General features: G+C 43.3%; 1 protein-coding gene across 1 annotated transcript in view; it reads right to left on the reverse strand.

Moving 5' to 3' along the window:
- Positions 1 to 21,838, reverse strand: part of gpc5 (glypican 5) — a 650,538-nt gene that overhangs the window by 400,413 nt on the left and 228,287 nt on the right. Inside the window, exon 6 of the mRNA XM_033022927.1 lies at positions 4,616 to 4,736. Within this exon, the coding sequence (XP_032878818.1) occupies positions 4,616 to 4,736 (121 nt within the window). The remainder of the gene's footprint in view (positions 1 to 4,615; positions 4,737 to 21,838) is intronic.

The following is a 21,838-nucleotide window of genomic DNA, read 5'->3' on the forward strand; positions in this document are numbered from 1 at the left end:
GCATTGGAAAAAAATATATAGCAGGATGCAGAACTCTGGGATGAAAGATAATGCAGACATGTGCAAACAAGTACATAGAGGAAAGAAAAAATAATGGTGTAATACTTTGTATATGATATGGAAATAGCTCAGTATGAAGTTGAAGCTAAGACACTTAAGTGGAGATTTAATAATGGTATCAATGCCTAGTTTGGTCAACTAAGATAAAGCTGCTTTTAATATAGCAAAGGGAACAAACACAAAATAAAGAAATACCCAGCAGTTCAGACAGTCAAGAGTCATTAATAGTCACATGTACTGCAATGGGACAATACATTTCTTATTGCTGTAAAGGGCCTGTCCCACTTGGGCGTCATTTGTGCGTCACGCAGGTGGCGTGCGCGGATTTTGAGAATCCCAAAATCCTGGGGCACCGCGCGCGACCACACATCACTGCCTACGCCACCACGCCTCACCACGCGCCATGCGCATGCAATGCACGCGTCACGATGTGTGAGTCGTGTGTCGTGACGCGTAAATGATGTCGCGTAAATGACGCGCAAATGACGCCCAAGTGGGACAGGCCCTTAACTTAACAGGCTTGCAAACTCAATAACACAGATAAATATATGATAATCAATGTTACAATAAATTACTCACAGCAAAACTAGATAACCACAACAGCAACTGTGAAGAGAGAAACAGTCATGGGAGTTTACGAAAAAGGAACTGTAGATGCTGGTATATCTTTATACCAAAGTTAGGCACAAAATGCTGGCGTAACTCAGCAAGTCATCCAGCCTCTCTGGAGAAAATGGATAGGTGATGTTTCTGCTCGAGATCCTTCTTCAGATGGATTGTTGTGGGGAGAGTAGGAGAAAAATTGGAAGTAAAGAAAAAACAGGACAGATCAGGGCCGGCAACAGATGACCTCCAGCGAGGGGGTTCCCTGATAGGCTGACTGTTGGCTAGACACAGATGTGAGCCCAAGAGGGATACATGGTTGTGAACAATGGAACTAATTACCCAGCTTTTAGTTTTACTTTTAGTTTCTTTGGAGGTAGAGTGCAGAAACAGGCCGATAAGCCCACCAAGTCTGTGCTGAACAACACACACACATACACAACACATCACACCCTATACACAAGTTCTATCCTATGCACTAGGAACAATTTACCGAAGCCAATTAACCTACAAACCTGTACGTCTTTGGAATGTGGGAGAAAACCAAAGAACTCCGAGAAAATCCACACAGTCACAGGGAGAACGTTCAAACTCCATACAGACAGCATCCGTAGTCAGGATCGAACCAAGGTCTCTGGCACTGTAAGGCAGTAACTCTCCCTCTGCACCAACTTGCAACCCAGTACAAAAAGAACAGATGACCCATACCGATCCCTCTGGCCCATCACTCATCACAGGTCTCTAATCTAATAAAAACAACCCTCCACTACTACCTTCTACCTTCTACCACCAGGCCAATTTTGAATCCAATTTGCTAACTCACCCTTGATCTTGGGGTGGAAGATTGCAGTCTTCACGTGGTCCACCCTGTTTCGACGAATGCAATCAACCTGGCGTGCACAATCAAATAAGCTCAAATAGATCAAGTTGTCCTCCAACTTTAGGTTGTGCACGCCATACGCAAGAAGAAGAAGTAGACCCTTGATCTCTTGATTCTAACCTCCTGGACCAGTTTACCATGTGATACTCTGACAAGCAAGACTTGTCAAAGGTCTTGCTAAAGTCCATATAGAAAACATGTACCAACCTGCCCTTGTCAAGCCTCTTGGTCAATTCTTCAAAAAACTCAATCAAATTTGTGAAACATGCTTTTCCCATGCATAAATCAATGCTAACAATGCCTATTTAGTCTCTGTTTTTCCAAATGCAAACAAATCATGTCCCTCAGAATCCCTTCCATTAACTTTCCCACCACTGATATAAGGCTCACTGGTCGGTAGTTTCCTGACTTTGAATACAGAATTATTTTGGACCCTTCTTAATCTTATCTGCCAGGGATTTCCAGTGGCCTCCTTCTGCTCTCCTAATTTCCTCCAAAGCATACTCCTACATCCCTTAAACTCAAAGAACCGACGATCCCAGCTGCCTATACCTGACATATGCCACCTTCTTTTTCCTGAATAGAGTCCTAGAATTCCTCGTCAATCAAATTTCCTAAATCTTGCCAGCCTTCCTCTTCATTGTAACAGTAACATGCTAGCCTGAAGTCTTATTATCTCAAGCGTGAAAGCCTCCTACTAGTCACATGTCTCTTTATGTGAAAATAGCCTCTTCCACTCAACTTTTGAAAAGTTCCAGGTGATACCATCAAAATTAGCCTTCCCCCAATAAGCGAGTTCGGTATTTCAACTGCACAACTCGTCATTCGCGATAAACATTCTCGCCAGCTGAGCGGTATACAGACCTGCATTTCATCCGTATTTTCCAGTTTTGCTTCTTCAAGGTAAGAAAATACTGCTTTCAAAACTATTAACTAGGTATATTTATGGTTCATTGGTACAAAACTATGATGATTTTGTTGGTCTCATTGCTTTATGCTTCGGTGTTTTATTGCTTTATGCTTCGGAGCGTATAACTGCTTTAAGCAATATTATGTCTCCTGAACAAAGTAGTTAGTTTGAGACACTGGTATAACAGTTATACGCTCATTGCCATTATTGGTGTGCCTGGTAAGAACTTCGGCAAACCTTTCTGTGATATATTTGGATTTTTCACTCCTTGTGGTATAGTAATGTAACTTTATCAATGGCAGTATTGTAGCGACACCTTGTGGTGGCCCTGTTAAGATCGAACCCTCGCGATCGACTGGCGTGGTCGCATGAGCGCGGGGGTTTATTCGCGGGTTTTTTCTGTAACCGTTCATTCTAGCGCCACGTAAGTAGAACACACATCGTTAAAATGTGGCTGTCTTTTTCGACTTAGGTGCCTTCTTTATTTCTGTTCCAAAATAAAGAATTTTGCACACCCTAACGTCTCAACTTGCCAAAGCATGTAGGACATCAGCAGTAAGTGTGCTGATCATTCAGGTCACTTTGTGTTTTTTTTTTTTTTAACTCAGCTGAAAATAAACAAACTGTTGAAATAGACTCTCGCTCTCGATCTCGCTACTGCTGTTGCAGTGTCAATCCTTGTGGGTCCATCATTTACATGCTGTTGGAAATTAAATCTCGCCCCACACTCCTCCACTCTCTCTCTCTCACTCCTCTCGAGCAGCCACCTGCTACAATAGGCAGAATGCCCCTTTATTTCATTAATCCTGCCCGCAGTCTCTGGGGCCAGTTTCACAGACTTAACCGTGACCAGCCACGCTTAACCAGGTTTCTGGGAACTCGGCATCTGATGGGGACGAGGAGGCTTCCAGAGGGAAGGCAGGGACAACTTAGAATCTGGCAGCAGAGTGGCTCTGTTAATAAATTCATTCCACAGTGAGTTCAGTTCGGAAAGAACACATGCCGGTAGATCCACGGCCACTGGTTCAGGAGATCGATCCAATTATTGATCAACAGGCGCTGGAGGCTCCACAGTGAGACGTGTCCACAGGAGCGGGTGTTCACTCTGATCAATAACTCAGGCACAGTAAACTTCACAATGCAAAACCATCCCAGTCAAAACCGTCCTAGGGAGCTGCTTTGCCCGAGCACTGGGACAACTCTGGGCAAGGTACCACTGAAGGCAAGAACAACATTCTAGTCACTAAATAAATACGTCTGCGGGCTGGATGATTTTGGGTTACATGCCGGATCCGGCCCATGGGCTGTAGGTTGCCGACCCCTGCCTTAACAGTGCATTCACACCGCCTGTAGGTAAAGCATCAGCCCACATCACACTGATACAGTCACTGCCTGCCTCAGATTCAATATATTTTTACACATAAATTATGAATAAAGATAAGAAAATGTTTCAAACACAAGTAATATTTTCTTATTCCAGTAGCACGCATTAAGGATTAAATGAAAATAATAAATTCTTTAACTTTTTGAATATCTCATAATTGCTGATTAATGAACTGAACTAGAACTGGGACTGTGTAAGTAGTGTGTGAACAGCAGAACAAGAAAGGAAGCTATTGAGTTGACAGAATTCTTGATTAATTAATTGGTAGAATAGTTAACAATTTATACACAGTTTATACAGTGCTGCATTTGCTTTTTTTTTTTCCAGAATGACCTTTGACAAATCCCATGATTCCTTGCATTTATCGGAATACCGAACTCGCTAATTTAGGACTTGAAGACTATCTTAAAATTAATAGAACCATGGTCCCTGGTCCCAAGTGCTTATCCAGCTACATATTGCATCAGGAAACTTTCCTGGGCATAACTAGTATTCTGTCCCATCTAATCCCCTAACACTAAAATGATCCCAGTTAACATTAGGTGATAGAATTCAGATCCCATGAAGTTAAAAATAAATAACTTGATTCAATCTTTTATTATAGACGAGCATTTGTGGCTGCAGAAAATACATGAAACTTATACCAAAAATTAGATTTTGAAAATAATATTTTTTCTCTTTATTTCATGCATTCATTAAGCTTTCTCCAGTAGTAAAGTAGATGACTATAATACCTCTCGCGTAGGGTGTCCAGGCATTTTGGAACAATCTTGCTTACCTGATTGATGTGCTTCAGTTTATCAATGATCTGATTTATGACTGGATCAGTTCCTTTAACATTTACTTCGGGGTTATTTGACTGGGCTTTGATACCATTGCCAACTACTTGTCGTGTGTAACTGAAATTAAAAAATGTTAATTTTAAAAACAATATTTAACAGTCAAACCGTTCAATGGAGAATTAGAAATAGTGATGTGAAAATACATTAATTTAAAAAATCAAATGAAGTCTTGTTTGCACCTTTATTAAACTCTGAAATTAACTGCTACATTGTGTCAGGATCTTTAAAAGAAAATATGATCCCAACTAATTGATTAATACCTAAATAATGATGTCTAACTATTTAGCTAATCTTTTCATCATGAAGATAGATTTGTCCTTGTAATGAAAATAAAAAGACTAAATGTCTTCATCAGCTATAAAAGGGGGGGGGGGGGGGGGGGGGGGATTGCAACCTTCACGTGGTCCGCCCTGTTTCAACCAATGCAATCAACCCGGCGTGCACAATTAAATAAGATCAATTAGAACAAGTTGTCCTACAACTTTAGGCTGTGCACGCCAAAGAGCAGAGCAAGATGGGTTACTCTCACGCAAATGCGTAGTACGCTCATGGGCAGATTCATGGGTGATTATAGGACCCATTTTAGCAACCAGCCTCCGCCATCTTGTTCCGCCATCTTGCTCCGCCATCTTGTTCCGCCATCTTGCTTCCGGCCAAAGATCGGATCTTTGTTTCCGCAACGGGGAGAGGGAGTGTGGGGCTCGGGGCAGCAGGGAGAGGGAGTGTGCGGCCCGGGGAGAGGGAGTGCGCGGCCCGGGCAGAGGGAGTGTGGGGCAGCGGGGTGAGGGAGTGCGCGGCCCGGGGCAGCGGGTAGAGGAAGTGTGCAGCCCGGGGAGAGGGAGTGCGCGGCCCGGGGAGAGGGAGTGCGCGGCCTGGGGCAGCGGGGAGAGGGAGTGTGCGGCCCGGGGAGAGAGAGTGTGGGGCAGCGGGGTGAGGGAGTGCGCGGCCCGGGGCAGCGGGGAGAGGAAGTGTGCGGCCTGGGGAGAGGGAGTGTGCAGCCCGGGGGAGCGGGAGAGGGAGTGAGCGGCCCTGGGAGAGGGGGTGCGCAGATCGGGGCAGCGGGTAGAGGAAGTGTGCGGCCCAGGGAGAGGGAGTGAGCGCCCCGGGGAGAGGGGGTGCGCGGATCGGGGCAGCGGGGAGAGGAAGTGTGCGGCCCGGGGAGAGGGAGTGTGCGGATTGGGGCAACGGGGAAAGGGGCATAGGAGGGGGGGAGACATTGTAGTGTGGGGGCAGGCGAGGGAGTGCCGGGGGGGGGGGGAGGGTTGAGGGGTGGGATTAGGCCCAGTGTGTGTGAAGTTGCGGGGAGGTTTACAATGTTTCTTATTTAATGTCCCTTGTCTGAAATAAAGTTCATCATTGGATCAGAAGAAATATAATTGTGTGTGTTATATGATTATATACATTTATATCATATTCATGTATGTGTGTTTATAAACATTTTATTCTTTAACAAGAATTAACAGAATTATGAACTAACAGAATTATGAATCTAACCCTATATCACGCACAAAAACTTCCCCCGTAATGTCAATTAACCTGCGAGTCGGGTCGGGTCGGGTCGGGTAGGTTCCGGTTACTACAAAATCAACTCAAACACTGCTTGTGAGCCATATAAAAATAAATGATTTAAAAAACATTAAAAAAGACAATTACCAGAGTCAAATTTTATTCTTGACAAGAAGTATGAACTGACAGAATTATGAATCTAACCCTATATCACACACACAAACTGTTGTCCCGCAACATTGATTACACTGCGAGTCGGGTCGGGTCAGGTAGGCTCCGGTTACTAAAATGGGCAGGGAAAAATGCCCAGGATCCCCTCCGTAGCGTACTACATGTCAGCCCATTGTATTTCGCAGGAGTGGCCTATCTTGCTCTACTCTAAGATCTTTGGTGCACGCCATACGCAAGAAGAAGAAGAAGAAGAAGAAGCTATAAAAGGAGACCTGAATTTTTAGAAATTTGATCATTTAGCAATAGGTTTCCATGAGCACTTGATCCAAATTCGCTGAAGGCTTCAGCTTAATTGAAAATTGCAGACTGTGTGCAATATAGATCCTAGATTTTTTGTTACTGATGTGCTAACAAATGGCCAGCAAATCCACCTGCCTTCACTTTAAAATAAGGATGTTTGAAATGTGGGAATATTCAGAAGCACAAAGTACCTTGGGCCTCTCATTCAACTGTATTTTGCAGAAGCAGGCCATCAACATTGGAACACCACCAGAAAATGCTGGTAAATCTCAGCAGTTCGAGTAGAGTCAATGGAAGTGAAACAGTTAAGCGTCTGTCCCACTTAGGCGATGTTTTAGGCGACTGCCGGTGACTAGGCTGTCGCCACACGGTCGCCGGGGTGTCACCTGTATGATCGTGAGTAGTCTCCGCAGTCGCCCAAATAGTCGTAGCGTTTTTGTGATCGCCGCTGGATTTTGAAATGTTTGAAACTTTTCGGCGATAGTCGGCGAACATGGGTTTGTCGTAGCTTGTCTTCTCCTGACGTAGGTGCTGTCGTAGGTTGTCGCCAGGATGACGTAGGTTGTCCCCAGGTGATGTAGATTGTCACCGGTGCTGACTTCGGTGAATTACATTGGCGACTACTTACGTCAACCTACGTCAACCGGCGAAAGGTACCGGCGACTGAATTGTCTTCAGTTGTCGCCGACAGGGTCGTAGCTTGTCATGGGGTGACTTCGGTTGTCGTAGGTTGTCGCCTGTGTGGTTGTAGGTTGCCGTAGGTGTGGTCATAGGTGGACGCCCTAATAGGTCTCCGGTTGTCGGTAGCTTGCCATAGCTTGAGGTCGACTAGGTGGTAGGTTGTTGTAGCTTGTCGTAGACATTGGTGTAGGGGGGTCCAGTCGCCGGTTTTTCGGCGACCTACTATGACTACAACGGTCGCCGGCAGTCGCCTAAAATATCGCTTAAGTGGGACAGACCCTTTAACATTTCAAGTCAAGGACCCTTCATCAAAATGATGGAACTGAATATGAATCTATTTACTGTTTTTATTTCTGTTTTTCAACATCTCGTCCTTTTCATTCAAAGCAAATTATTTTAATTAGGTCACATTAAACATTACAAACAAAACCAAAGATTAAACCTTTAACTCTGTGTGATAATATTGACAGGAAGATATTGAATCTATGGTATCTTACATAAATGGATGTCTTTAATTAGTAGTCTGCCAGCTAATGCTGTCAAAATGTGATTTCTGCGCTCTCGCTGTGCCAATTGATTCAATGTATGGATACAAGTTTCATTGTTTTCCACTTGCCATCTGGCACCTATCTTGAGAAGGTGCTAATTCCCCCACAAAGGTCTTTAACAAATACATAATGGTGATTACCATTTACCACTGATTGATTGATTCCATTGATTTTTCAAAGGAACATTATCATTATATGCTATTCAAAAGCCATTGTCACTTTGTTGTGCTTTAATGTTTAGCAAGGTGAGCGAATAGAATACTCACTTCCTCAACAGAGCCATTTTGTTATACAGTAAGCTCAACAACTTCAAAACAATGCAATTCAAGCAACTGTGGAGATTGACCTATAATAGATTTTAGATCAGCTTGAAATGATTAATCTCTTTTCTTTAAAGGAATAATCGAGTCACCATCTGTCCACGTTTTTCCCTTTGCAATGACTATCAGCTTAATGGAAAGAACACGTCTGCGGAGGGAATTCATTTTCTTCACGTTGCATATTAAGGGCCAAAGTGTGTTTAAGGTGGAAGTACAGAAAATAATTAGAAAACAAATTCAACTGCTGAAAAAAAGAGACTATAATTGTCTTTTCACTTGAGAGAACCTTGACTTGCTGTGTCCCCCAGTTGGGTCCAAGGATAGGAACTAGAGAAGTGGGTCATTTCCATTTTTTTGAACATTTAAATGAATATTTGAATAGAAAATGCAAAAGGAAAGTTATTGAAGTTTCTAGTTCTGACTTGAAACAACTTAATTTTCAGTTTTCATTTCATGTGAACTCATACATATAAAATAAATTAAAAGACAGAACTGATGAAAATATCATTGGGAATTATTTAGACATCTCTTGTTCTGTCTACATTCATTGCAATCAATAAGCCCTCACCACTCACAAACCAGACAAAGATTCACAGAATGCTACAAAGCAGAATTACATCTATTATTCCTCATTAAGCATGAGTGGCTGATATGTTCATACGAGTGAATGGTCAAATCTTTTTTCTTTCTTGTTCCCAATAACTTTTCATTATTCTCATAATAAAACAAGTCAAATGCTATGATGAAGAATTAAATATTCAAAACTTTTTGGCCTGGATACCCATCTGCATTTGAAACTGAGTACCAAAATCATGCTTGGAGTGGGAGCCCAGCTTGTTTCACTCAGGGCAGTAGGCAAGTGATAAATATTGGAAATGCTAAACCTTCTACATGAATATATGCAGTGCTTATGTGTTACTTGCAAAATCAAACTATGATCTGCCCATAGGGTGGGAGGGAGTTCTTACACAATAGACAATAGACAATAGGTGCAGGAGTGGGCCATACGGCCCTTAAAGCCAGCACCGCCATTCAATGTAATCATGGCTGATCATCCACAATCAGTACCCTGTTCCTGCCTTCACCCCATATCCCCTGATTCCACTATCTTCAAGAGCCCTATCTAACTCTAAGAGCTTTAGTTCCCATAAGTGGTTGTATTTTTGTACTGTTATGCCTTTGTGTGGCTGATGGCTTATTGAAATTAGTCATGGACACCTCCATTGGCTGTTAGCACATCATGCTATCAGAAGTAGATACCCAGGATAATTTGACACTGGCTCAGGTGGGGTGGGGTGGGTTTTTATTGAGACCTCTTGGAGGTTGAATGAAGGAGAGAGTATACTGGCACAATCCTTAACAGCATTGAAGTGCAGAAGGATTTTGGAGTCCAAATTCATAGCTCACTAAAAGTGGCAGCACAAGTGGAAAGGGTGGTAAAGAAGGCGTATGCTATGCTTGCCTTCATTACTAGGGGCATTGAATATAAAGTAATATTACTAATGAAGACACAATCAATCTCCCTGATGTACTAGTGGCCAGAGGATCAAGAGTAACGGAGGAACTGAAGGAAATTCACATTAAGCAGGAAATGGTGTTGGGTAGACTGATGGGACTGAAGGCTGATAAATCCCCAGGACCTGGTGGTCTGCATCCCAGGGTACTTAAGGAAGTGGCTCTAGAAATCGTGGACGAATTGGTGATCATTGTCCATAGATTCAGGATCAGTTCTTGTGGATTTGAGGGCAGCTAATGCTATCCCACTTTTTAAGAAGTGAATTATAGAACAGTTTGCCTGATATCGGTGGTGGGGAAGATGCTGGAGTCAATTATAAAAGATGAAATAGCGGCACATTTGGGTAGCAGTAACAGGATCGGTCCAAATCAGCATGGATTTACGAAGGGGAAATCATGCTTGACTAATCTTCTGGAATTTTTTGAGGATGTAACTAGGAAAATGGACAAGGGAGATCCAGTGGATGTAGTGTACCTGGACTTTCAGAAAGCATTTGATAAGGTCCCACATAGGAAATTAGTGGGCAAAATTAGAGCACATGGTATTGAGGGTAGGGTACTGAGATGGATAAGAAATTGGTTGTTAAGCAGGAAACAAAGAGTAGGGATTAACGGGTCCCTTTCAGAATGGCAGGCAGTGATTAGTGGGGTACCGCAAGGCATGATGCTGGGACCGCAGCTATTTACAATATACATTAATGATTTAGATGAAGGGATTAAAAGTAACATTAGCAAATTTGCAGATGACACAAAGTTGGGTGGCAGTGTGAACTGTGAGGAGGATGCTATGAGGATGCAGGGAGATCTGGACAGGTTGGGTGAGTGGGCAGATGCATGGCAGATGCAGTTTAATGTGCATAAATGTGAGGTTATCCACTTTGGTAGCAAAAACAAGAAGGCAGATTATTATCTGGATGGTGTCAAGTTGGAAAAAGGGGAAGTACAACATTCTGGGGTCCTTGTTCATCAGTCACTGAAAGTAAGCATGCAGGTACAGCAGGCAGTGAAGAAACCAAATGGCATGTTGGCCTTCATAACAAGAAGAGTTGAATATAGAAGCAAAGAGGTCCTTCTGCAGTAGTGTAGGGCCCTAGTGAGACCATACCTGGAGTATTGTGTGCAGTTTTGGTCTCCAAATTTGTGGAAGGACCTTCTTGCTATTGAGGGAGTGCAGCGTAGGTTCACCAGGTTCATTCCTGGGTTGGGGGAACTGTCATAGGTTGATAGAAGGAGCGGCTGGGCTTGTATACCCTGGAATTTAGAAGGATGAGAGGAGATCTTATTGAAACATATAATATTATTAATGGTTTTGACACGCTAGAGGCAGGAAACATGTTCCCGATGTTGGGGGAGTCCAGAACCAGGGGCCACAGTTTAAGAATAAGGGGTAAGCCATTTAGAACAGAGATGAGGATTTTTTTTTTCACACAGAGGGTTGCGAATCTGTGGAATTCTCTGCCTCAGAAGGCAGTGGAGGACAATTCTCTGGATGCTTTCAAGAGAGAGTTAGATTGAGCTCTTAAAGATAGCAGAGTCAGGGGATATGGGGAGCAGGCAGGAATGGGGTACTGATTGTGAATGATCAGCCTTGATCACAGTGAATGGTGGTGCTGGTGCGAAGGGCTGAATGGCCTACTCCTGCACCTATTGTCTATTGTCTAAATGTCAAGAAGTCATGATGCAGTTCTATAGGACTTTGGTTAGGTTGCATTTGGAGTATTGCATACAATTCTTGTCGCCCCAGTACAGGAAAGGGTGTGGAGGTTTTAGAGAGGGTGCAGAGAAGGTTACCAGAATATTGCCTGGATTGGAGAGTTCCATCTACAGAGAAAGGTCGGATACACTTGGATTGTTTTCTCTGGAAGGTTGGAGGTTGAGTTGAGACTTGATAGAATTATATGATAATGAGAGGCATATGTAGGGGAGACTGTCGGGGTGCATATGTTCAACACTAGAGTGCATAGCTATAAGGTGAGAGAGAGAAAGTTTAATTAATGTATGCGGGATAAGTTATTTTACATGGAGAGTGGTGAGACCATGGAAAGCATTGCCAGGGGTGGTGGTGGAAGCAGATAAGATAGTGGCATCTAAGAGGATTTCAGATAGGCACATGGAAGTGCAGGAAATAGAGGTATATGCATCATGTATAGGCAGATGAGATCAGTTTAGCTAGACATTATGTTCGGCACAAACATTGTTGGCCAAAAGGCCCATTCCTGTGCTTTACTGGTCTATGTTCTAGACTGTGGAAAAGCTCTCCCAATTTAGATACCAATTTCCAAATATTCAAGGAACAGCTTTACAAAGTAAATGATTATGGAATAACTATGTTGTGTCTGAATCAGTGCCTTGATCAATGTTTTGTGGTCCAACCACTTTCATTTCTGTTAGAAAGCTTTGAGGTCTGCTGGCTACAGTCACTGTTTCTGAAGATAATAGCCATAAACCAATCAAATAGAAGAAAGACCTTTGAGACACAAGAGACTACACATGTTGGCATATGGAGCAACAAACAATCTGCTGGAGGAACAAACAAGCTGCATCTGCATACAGACTGCGCCCATAGTCACGATCGAATCCGGTTGTCTGCCGCTGTAAGGCAGTAACTCTATCGCTGCCCCACTGTGTTACCTCTGGAAGAAGGTGAGAGACAGAAAGATTGAAGAGTTGTAAATTGTGAAGACAGACTGATTATTGTAGGAAGGGGGGGGAGAGAAATAGGTGCAAGTCCAGATGAGGCACAGGGGAGAGGTGGGGTGGAAGGGGGAGGGGAGGGGAGAAAGGTGAGTGGGAGGGGAGTTGCTGGAGGTTACTTAAAATTGGAGGATTCAATGTTTAATTTCTTTAGGAAATAGAATCAGTCAGTGTGGTGCTGGGAAACGATACCGTTAGAGGCAGTGGAGGGGTGACCACCCGAGGTGCTGAGATCAGAAACAATCTGGGAGATAATGGCCTGGTGTTCATCTGTGGTCTGTCATGGTCAAAGGGTAGGTACGAGCAGATGTCCGAGAGCCAGCATCTGGCCTCAACACGGGGGAGGTCATCTTTTACAGAAACCAGCTATGCTGTCTTTGAAAATCTGCCAGTGTTCTGAGCCAGAAAACCACCTATTTAATTTATCAACTATTCCATTTGGAGACATTGATTATAGCCAGCAAAGTCCACAGTTCCATACTTGGCCTCCTCAAAGTTAATCACTCCCTAAATTTCACTGCACCATCCCAGGGGCTGGGTGGCTGGTGAAATCAGCTCCCACAACTATCCAGCTATGTGCAATTGGTATAAACCATAGGATTAGACACAAAATCTTGCCCAGGAAGAATAAGCACTATTGTATAAGCTCAATGTGCCTATTGTTTTCAGGCACACATCAACTCCAATCTCCTAGTCAGCCTTGATCCAATGCAATTTTCTAACCTTTGCAACAGGTCAATGACAGACGCCCTCTCCCTGGCCATACACTCATGCCTGTAACATCTGGATAACAAGAACACCTACATCAGACTCCTATTTATGATTGTAATTCTGCCTTCAACACCATTATCCCAACCACAATCTTCTTCAATCGCTTGGACCTCAGACTTACCACCCTTTCTACAACCAGATGACAGGCAACATGCAAGGATCTGTGTTCAGTCCCTTACTATACACTCGTACACTAATAACTGTGTGTTCAAATTCTGCTTTAACTTATTAATGTTTGTAATGGACTGCATTTTGAACAATGACGAGACAGAGTGCAGAATGAAGATAGTGAGCTTAGTAACATGGTAGCAAGACAACAATCTCTTCCCCAATATCAGCAAGACAAAGGAGATAATGTATATGCACTAGCCAGCATCAATGGTCCGAAGGGGAGATGATCGAGAGGTTCATAGTCCTCGGCATGAACATCACAAACAATTTTTTGGTGTCCAACCACATCAATGCTCTGGTGTAGAATGCATACCAATGCCTCTACTTCCTCTGAAGACTAAGGAAATTCAGCACGTCTCCAATGACTTACCAATTTACACAGCTCTGCCCAAAACTACAAGAAATTGCAAAGTTGTGGGTGTAACCCAGTCCATCACACAAACAAGATCCCTCCCCCCCCATCAACCTCATCTACATTTCATGTTGCCATGGGAAAAGTTGACATCACTTTTATGCTACGTCAAACATTATGTCAGTGTGTCAGAAGTACCTTGCTGTCCGTTTAAAGTCATTAGAAGAACAATCACAATGATTTAGGTATTTAGCACCTTAAAAAATATTTATATTAATACGATTCCATATAATGTGGATTCTAATGACCCTGTCCCACTTAGGAAACCTGAACGGAAACCTCTGGTGACCTTGCCCGCGACCCAAGGTTTCCATGAGGTTGCCGGAGGTTTTGGTCACTCTCCTGGAAAGCCTCGACCTGGATCGACCGACGCGTGAGCTGCATCTACCGACCAAAGATCTTTATTGACTATAGGATCTTTGCTACCGACCGCACATACACACACACACACACACACACACACACACACACACACACACACACACACACACACACACACACACACACACACACATCGCGAAGGTGGGAGCCATGGAGAGCTGAGGAGCGCTGTCTGCGTGATGAAGAGGAAGAAAAAAGGCTGCCACATAGCACGGTAAGTCCTTTAGAGAGCACGGGGTGGAAGGGGGAGAGAAGGGGGAGAAGGGGAGAGAGGAGAGAGAAGGGGAGAGAGAAGGGGGGAGAAGGGGGAGAGTAGGGGGGGAGGAGTGGAGACAGTTTTAAGAAGTTTAATAAATTTAGCGGGCATTTTACCTACCGGCGGGTCGTCTAGGTCCTGAAAACTCCAATGAGCCAATCAAAATGGCCGGTCAGCAAAGGAGATGGCCTTTGAATGCCTGTAAGTAAAGAGCGACCCCACTCCACTGGCTTCAACCAAACGGCAACCTATTTTTAGTCGAGGCCGGTTTTGATTTTGTTGAAATAATCGAAGCAACCTAGATGAAGCCTCGACCACGCGGAAACCACTTTTGACCATTAGGGAGAGTGACCAAAACCTCCAGCGTCCTTGGGTCACGGGCAAGGTCACCAGAGGTTTCCGTTCAGGTTTCCTAAGTGGGACAGGGTCATAACTAGATAATTTAAACACACCATTAGCAAAACTAAATTGTGTAATTATCCTTCAAATGTAATCATATAACTATTAAAACACTGATCTTGGATGTGGATGTGTATGTGTGTGTTTTCATATTTGATTCACATCTCCTCGAAAACCCGATGCAGTAACAGTGAAATTATTACTCATGATTTACCTCATGATTTCAAAAATCCCCTCATTAGAAAATGTGATTAATTATTTCCCGAGTTTTGTACTAATATTGTTCACCAATCTGCCATCGTTTTAAAATCTTTTTAAAACAAGTTAACATCATATTTGTATAACACCCTTTTAAATATAGAAATCCCATCGTCAGAAGTAATTAGAAGAGCCTGGGAAGAGGAAATTGGCCTAAAAATTCTAAAAGACAGATGGGAAGAAAACCTTTTATATATACACAATTGTTCGATTAACATTAGACATTCGTTAATTCAATTTAAAATTCTGCACTGACTCTACTACTCAAAGTCTAAACTGAATAAGTTATTTCCAAATGTATCTCCTATTTGTGATAAATGTCTCCTTCAGGAAGCAACTATAACACATTCCTTTGCCTCTTGCATAAAGTTACATAATATTTGGAAAGGAATTTTTGAATTTTTTTTCAAAAACACTAAAAACAAAATTGGACCCCGACACGGAATTGATTATTCTAGGTACGTCAGAAGCCTATTCTGAGTTATCATTATTTCAAACACGTTTCCTTAATTATGGCCTGATAACGGCGAAAAAACTAATAGTCAAATTAGCAGAAAAACCTGATCATTTTTCGAAGACATGGACACCATACAAGGATAGTATGGTACAACACAATTTTGGCATTAAATCTAATTACGGGTTGGGTGATGGGTGGGGAGGGATGCGAGGCAGGTATATCATCACTTTTCTCTTTCTTTCTTTTTTTATCTTTTTATTTCTCTATTCCTTTCTTATTTATTTTATTTACTCACTTAGGCTACACCACTTTGGTAGTCTAAGGGTTCTATCCTTGCACATTCCACTTTTTCTCTCTCTTGCTTTTTCTTCTTTCTTTTCTCTTAACCATAGCTAAATGTCAAAATTGAAGCTGTACGATAATTGTATTATGTCATATGCCGTTGGTTATATTTTTGTACACTTGCATATAATAAAATATAATTTAAAAAAATAAAAAGTCTAACGTGCTGAAGCGAGCTGATGACATCACAATGCCTTTGCTCCTCGCGGCAAGCTGCGCAGAGTTTTGAACACGCAGCGAGCTATGTGGCCCAGCCCCTCTTAACTGGGCCACATAAGTTTTGAGGCCCAACTTATGGGCCTCCCCCCCCCCCCCCCGCCCGGCTCTGGATTGAAGCCGTTGAACATGTGATCAATTCGTGCTGCGCGCTCTGCTGGGCACCTTCAAGTTCTACAACATGGCGGCGGCGGTCGTTATCGCAGCAAGGCCGCGAACAAGAGCCGTGAAAAATTAGCTGTGGTGGCCGTCACAGAGGAACAACCTCCTCTCCATCTTCCCCGACCGATCATCTGTCACGCTGGTGGGTGCGCTTCCCCTCGCGGAAGCCACGATCGACCGGCCCTCCGCTGCTCCGAAGCCACGATCGCTCCGGGCCTCTCTCTGAACCACACCAGCCACAGCCTAGCTTGGGCCCAGTGCCTGGTGGGGAGGCCTGCTCTACAACATGGGTGGGTGCTGCCTTTACCCCTCCCCCTCCCTCTCTACCCCCTCCCCAGGGCAGAGAAAGAGAGAGAGAGGGTGGGGGGGGGAGAGATGGGGCGGAGAGAGGGTGTGGATGGAGGGGAGGAGGGGGGGAGGAGAGGGGGGGGGGAGGGGGTAGGAGAGGGGAGGAGAGGGGGGAGAGGGAGGAGGGGAGGGGGGAGGAGAGGTGGCCCTCCCTGTCTGCACCCCCCTCTCTCCCCCCCCCCCTCCCTTATCCCCACCCCAAAGTACATTTTTCTTGTAAATTCACTGCACAGATTTATAGTTGTGGCCTTTTAGCTCTTATTGATACACTGTCTGTCTTATTTCATGTCCTCTGACTGGTATTATTGATCTAAAAAAAATTAAGGTCAAGATGAATATGTCACATCGAACATTAATGGATACATGGAGTGCAGTATTGGATATTTCAAATTTCTTCACAAGCTTTTGGGTGTTTGTGCTTCATGTGCTTACTAATCAAAAATTCTGCACATATTTAAAAAATAGCAGACTATGTGGTCAATGACATAAGTTAGACTATAACAAATGTATCTACATGCATTTCAAAAAACCTATGACAGCCATTTACCAAAAGCAGAAAAAGAGGCGTTTTGATTTTACAAGAAGTGGTTGTTTCTGCTGAGAAATTCAACACTTCTGTATGGATTATTTATGTACTATATATTCATAAAAGTCAATTTGTGCAAGTTATATTGCCCATGCATTCATATCTGGGTGCAATAGCAATGTTTGGGAAATAAGTAAGGGCATGGTTCACCTTATGTTTCTCTGATGTTTCTCCAGCATCACGTATACATCTAATGATATCATTCGGTGCAGGGCAGCCATTTCACGGTTTACTGACAGGAATCAACTTTTAAAACATGCAATCTACCATCTGCATTTTTCATTCTGCTTAGAACAAGGAACAAACTCTACATCAAGTCAGAAAATAAACACAATTAACAGATTTCCACTGGGGCGTCAATACTTAGTCCATAGTCACTGCCAGACTAATTTTGTACTTCACTTTTGTCCTCAAAATTTCGTTATTTCACCATTATGCATCTCAGGTGCCAAGGGATCATGTCCTCTGAGGGAAGGAGGGTGTCCAAACACAGCACAGAATGCTGGGTTCATCCTTTTTCCATGTTGTCATCTTCCCTCATCTCCATGGCTGCTTTTTTTTTGTCTGGCTGTGCCATAAACAGCATTCTTTAAGAGCTGACTGACTACACTTGACCAACATGGTAATCACATGGTAACGATTGTCATCAGGAAAAGTGCAAGGAAAGTTTACAGCATGATTCATAATGAAAACCACACACAGTGCCTTCCATAATGTTTGGGACAAAGACCCATCATTTATTTATTTGCCTCTGTACTCCACAGTTTGAGATTTGTAAAAGTGCACTTTGTCAGATTTTATTAAAGGCCATTTTGATACATTTTGGTTTCACCATGTAGAAATTACAACTGTGTTTATACATGGTCCCCCAATTTAAAGGCTCCATAATGTTTGGGACACATGGCTTCACAGCTGTTTGTAATTGCTCAGGTGAGTTTAATTGCCTCCTTAATGCAGGTATAAGAGAGCTCTCACCACCTCTTTCCATCACCTTTGGAAACTTTTATTGCTGTTTATGAACATGAGGACCAAAGTTGTGCCAATGAAAGTCAAGTTCAAGTTTAACTTCCAGTTCCAGTTCAAGTGAGTTTATTGTCATGTGTCCCTGTATAGGACAATGAAATTCTTGCTTTGCTTAAGCACACAGAAAATAGTAGGCATTTACTACAAAACAGATAAAAGTGTCCATATACCATGATATAAATATATACACACATGAATAAATAAACTGGTAAGGTGCAAATAACAGAAAGTGGTTATTAATGATCAGAGTTTTGTCCGAGCCAGGTTTAATAGCCTGATGGCTGTGGGGAAGTAGCTATTCCTGAACCTGGTTGTTGCAGTCTTCAGGCTCCTGTACCTTCTACCTGAAGGTAGCAGGGAGATGAGTGTGTGGCCAGGATGGTGTGGGTCTTTGATGATACTGCCAGCCTTTTTGAGGCAGCGACTGCGATAAATCCTCTCGATGGAAGGAAGGTCAGAGCCGATGATGGGCTGGGCAGTGTTTACTACTTTTTGTAGTCTTTTCCTCTCCAGGGCGCTCAAATTGCCGAACCAAGCCACGATGCAACCGGTCAGTATGCTCTCGACTGTGCACCTGTAGAAGTTAGAGAGAGTCTTCCTTGACAATCCGACTCTCCGTAATCTTCTCAGGAAGTAGAGGCGCTGATGAGCTTTTTTGATAATTGCGTTAGTGTTCGCGGACCAGGAAAGATCTTCAGAGATGTGCACGCCCAGGAATTTGAAGTTCTTGACCCTTTCAACCATATAAACTGATATAAATGGGGCTGTGGGTCCCCCTCCTACTCCTTCCAAAGTCCACAATCAGTTCCTTGGTTTTGCTGGTGTTGAGGGCCAGGTTATTGCGCTGGCACCATATGGACAGTTGCTCGATCTCTCTTCTATATTCTGACTCATCCCCATCAGTGATACGCCCCACAATAGTGGTGTCGTCAGTGAACTTGATGATGGAGTTTGCACTGTGGTTCGCTACGCAGTCATGGGTATCGAGTGAGTACAGCAGGGGGCTGAGCACGCAGCCTTGAGGTGCTCCCGTGCTGATTGTTATCGAGGCTGACACATTTCCACCAATACGAATAGACTGTGGTCTGTGGATGAGGAAGTCGACGATCCAGTTGCAGAGGGATGCGCAGTGACCCAGTTCTGCGAGTTTGGTAACCAGTTTGGAGGGGATGATTGTGTTAAATGCCGAGCTGTAATCAATGAATAACAGCCTGACATGAGTTTTTGTTGTCCAAGTGGTCCAGTGCGGATTGGAGGGCCAGCGAGATCGCATCCACCGTTGATCTGTTGTGGCGGTACGCGAACTGCAGTGGGTCCAGGTTTTTGTCGAGGTAGGAGTTGATTTGCTCCATGATCAACCTCTCAAAGCACTTCATCACCACCGGCGTTAGTGCCACTGGTCGATAGTCATTGAGGCACGTCACCTTACTCTTCTTGGGCATTCGGTATAATTGATGCCCTTTTAAAGCAGGTGGGGACCTCAGACCTCAGAAGTGAGAGGTTGAAAATGTCCGTAAAAACACCCGCCAGTTGGTCCGCACAGGTTTTTAGAACATGACCGGGTATACCATCAGGACCAGGTGCTTTTCGGGGGTTCACCCCTCTGAAGGATTTCCTGACATCGGCCTCTGTGACTGAAAAGAAGCCATTATGAGACTGAGAAACAAGAATAAAACTGTTAGAGACATCAGCCAAACATTAGGCTTACCAAATTCAACTGTTTGGAACATCATTAAGAAAGAGACCACTGGTGAGCTTACTAATCGCAAATGGACTGGCAGGCCAAGGAAGACCTCCACAGCTGATGACAGGTGAATTCTCTCTATAATATAGAAAAATCCGACCTCCGGTGGCACCATGGAGTAGGAAGCAGATGCCCACTTTAGCTCCGCTCCTGAAATGCGCTAAAAAGCCTGAAAAGAAAAACGGGACCGAACTAAAAATACTCACCGGCAGATACTTGACGTCGCGTAAGTGACATCATCTGAAATCGCTGCACACCAACGGGATACCGGTATTTTTAAATGCAAAAACAGAATTTACCGGCTCCACCGCTGACAAGACTAAGAACCAGACTGCTGGCCGTTCAAGACTCAGAGAAAACAACCCCTGAAGAATCTGAGGAGGAATGTGAAGGAGAAGGATTTATTGCTACTATGGAAGAAAATATAAAAGAACAAGAACAATCTTTAAGACAAGCTATGGCAAAGGACTTTGGTGAGATTCTGACTAATCAGCTGACTACTCGGCTGGGAAAGTTAGAAACAAGAATGGATGTCAGGAATAAGGAAATTTGTGGAAAAATCGATATTCTACATGATCGCATTGAAGAAGTAAATACCAATTTGTAAGAATGAATCAAATGGGTCTCAGCAAAAAGTTGGAGCCTGTTCTCCTTACTTCAAAAAAACAAAACAAAGCTATTAAAGATCTGGAAGCTACAACTACAGACATGTCTGATACAATGCAAAGAATGAAGGAAGACCTGGACCGTGTTTCTGGGCAACTGGCCAGAATGTCCGACAAATGCCTCGATCTTGAAGCCCCGGTCCAGACGCCAAAACTTAAGAATTGTTGGAGTGAAAGAAGGAACTGGAAAAGACCCTCGGGTTTTCACTGCCAACTTACTCCAACAGGTATTTAATCTGTCTGAGAGACCTAAAGTGGACGTAACACATCGTGTCCAGAGAGCCCGCTCAGGGATTGGAGCTCCGCCAAGACAGATTACCCTGAAACTAAACAACATAGCAATTCTTGAAGACATCATGAAGAAAGTGATAATCGGAAAAAACCTGATGTTTGAAGGAGAAAACATAAGATTCTTCAGAGATTATCCAGCAGAGGTGGTGAAGAAACATGCCCTTTTTACGAAGACTCGTCTGATTCTTAGAGACATTCCAGACCTGAGATATGGAATAATGGATCCCGCCAAACTAAGGGTCACACATGAAGGCTTGGAGCGTTTCTTTATTGACCCAGAAATCGCATTTAAATATGCCCAGGACTTTAAAATAAAGGACTCTAAAGGATAAGTAGCATACCATGGCTCTGTTTGATTAGTAGGGCTACTGAATTTTCACTGAACCTGTTGGCTAAACCGTGTATTTAATGTACACCTTTTATATATATTTATAAGGGGTAGTTTGATAGAATATATAAAAAGATAATAAAAGTTGCAAATAAGATGGTCGACAAATTTGCATGTGCTTATGTCTAGACAGCTTATCAGTGATAGATTGGAATGTATGCGGATAGACTGTTCAAGGTCCTCGTGTTTACTAAGAGAAGATTCAAGACTTTTGATTTACGCAGCATAGAAAACAAACTGATGGTAATGTAATAATCTACTAACAAATTATATAAATAATTTTATTATTAACACATAAATTACTAACAATCGTACTAAACTGTTTACTTTAACCTAAAAACTAATGTTCCTCTTTAAAGCTAATACTTAATACCTATTAGATTTACGACCTCTAGTCAATGGTCATTGTATCGGTTTAAATCAAAAATATGTTTAATATCTATTCGTGGGGGGAGGTTGGAGCTTCCAGAAACTGCCAGGCCGACGTGAGAGAGAGGCGACGGTACTTGGAGATGGGGGGGGGGGGGGGGGGGGGGGGGGGGGGGGGGGGGGGG

The sequence above is a fragment of the Amblyraja radiata genome, chromosome 6, assembly GCF_010909765.2.
Source record: "Amblyraja radiata isolate CabotCenter1 chromosome 6, sAmbRad1.1.pri, whole genome shotgun sequence".
NCBI lineage: Eukaryota > Metazoa > Chordata > Chondrichthyes > Rajiformes > Rajidae > Amblyraja > Amblyraja radiata.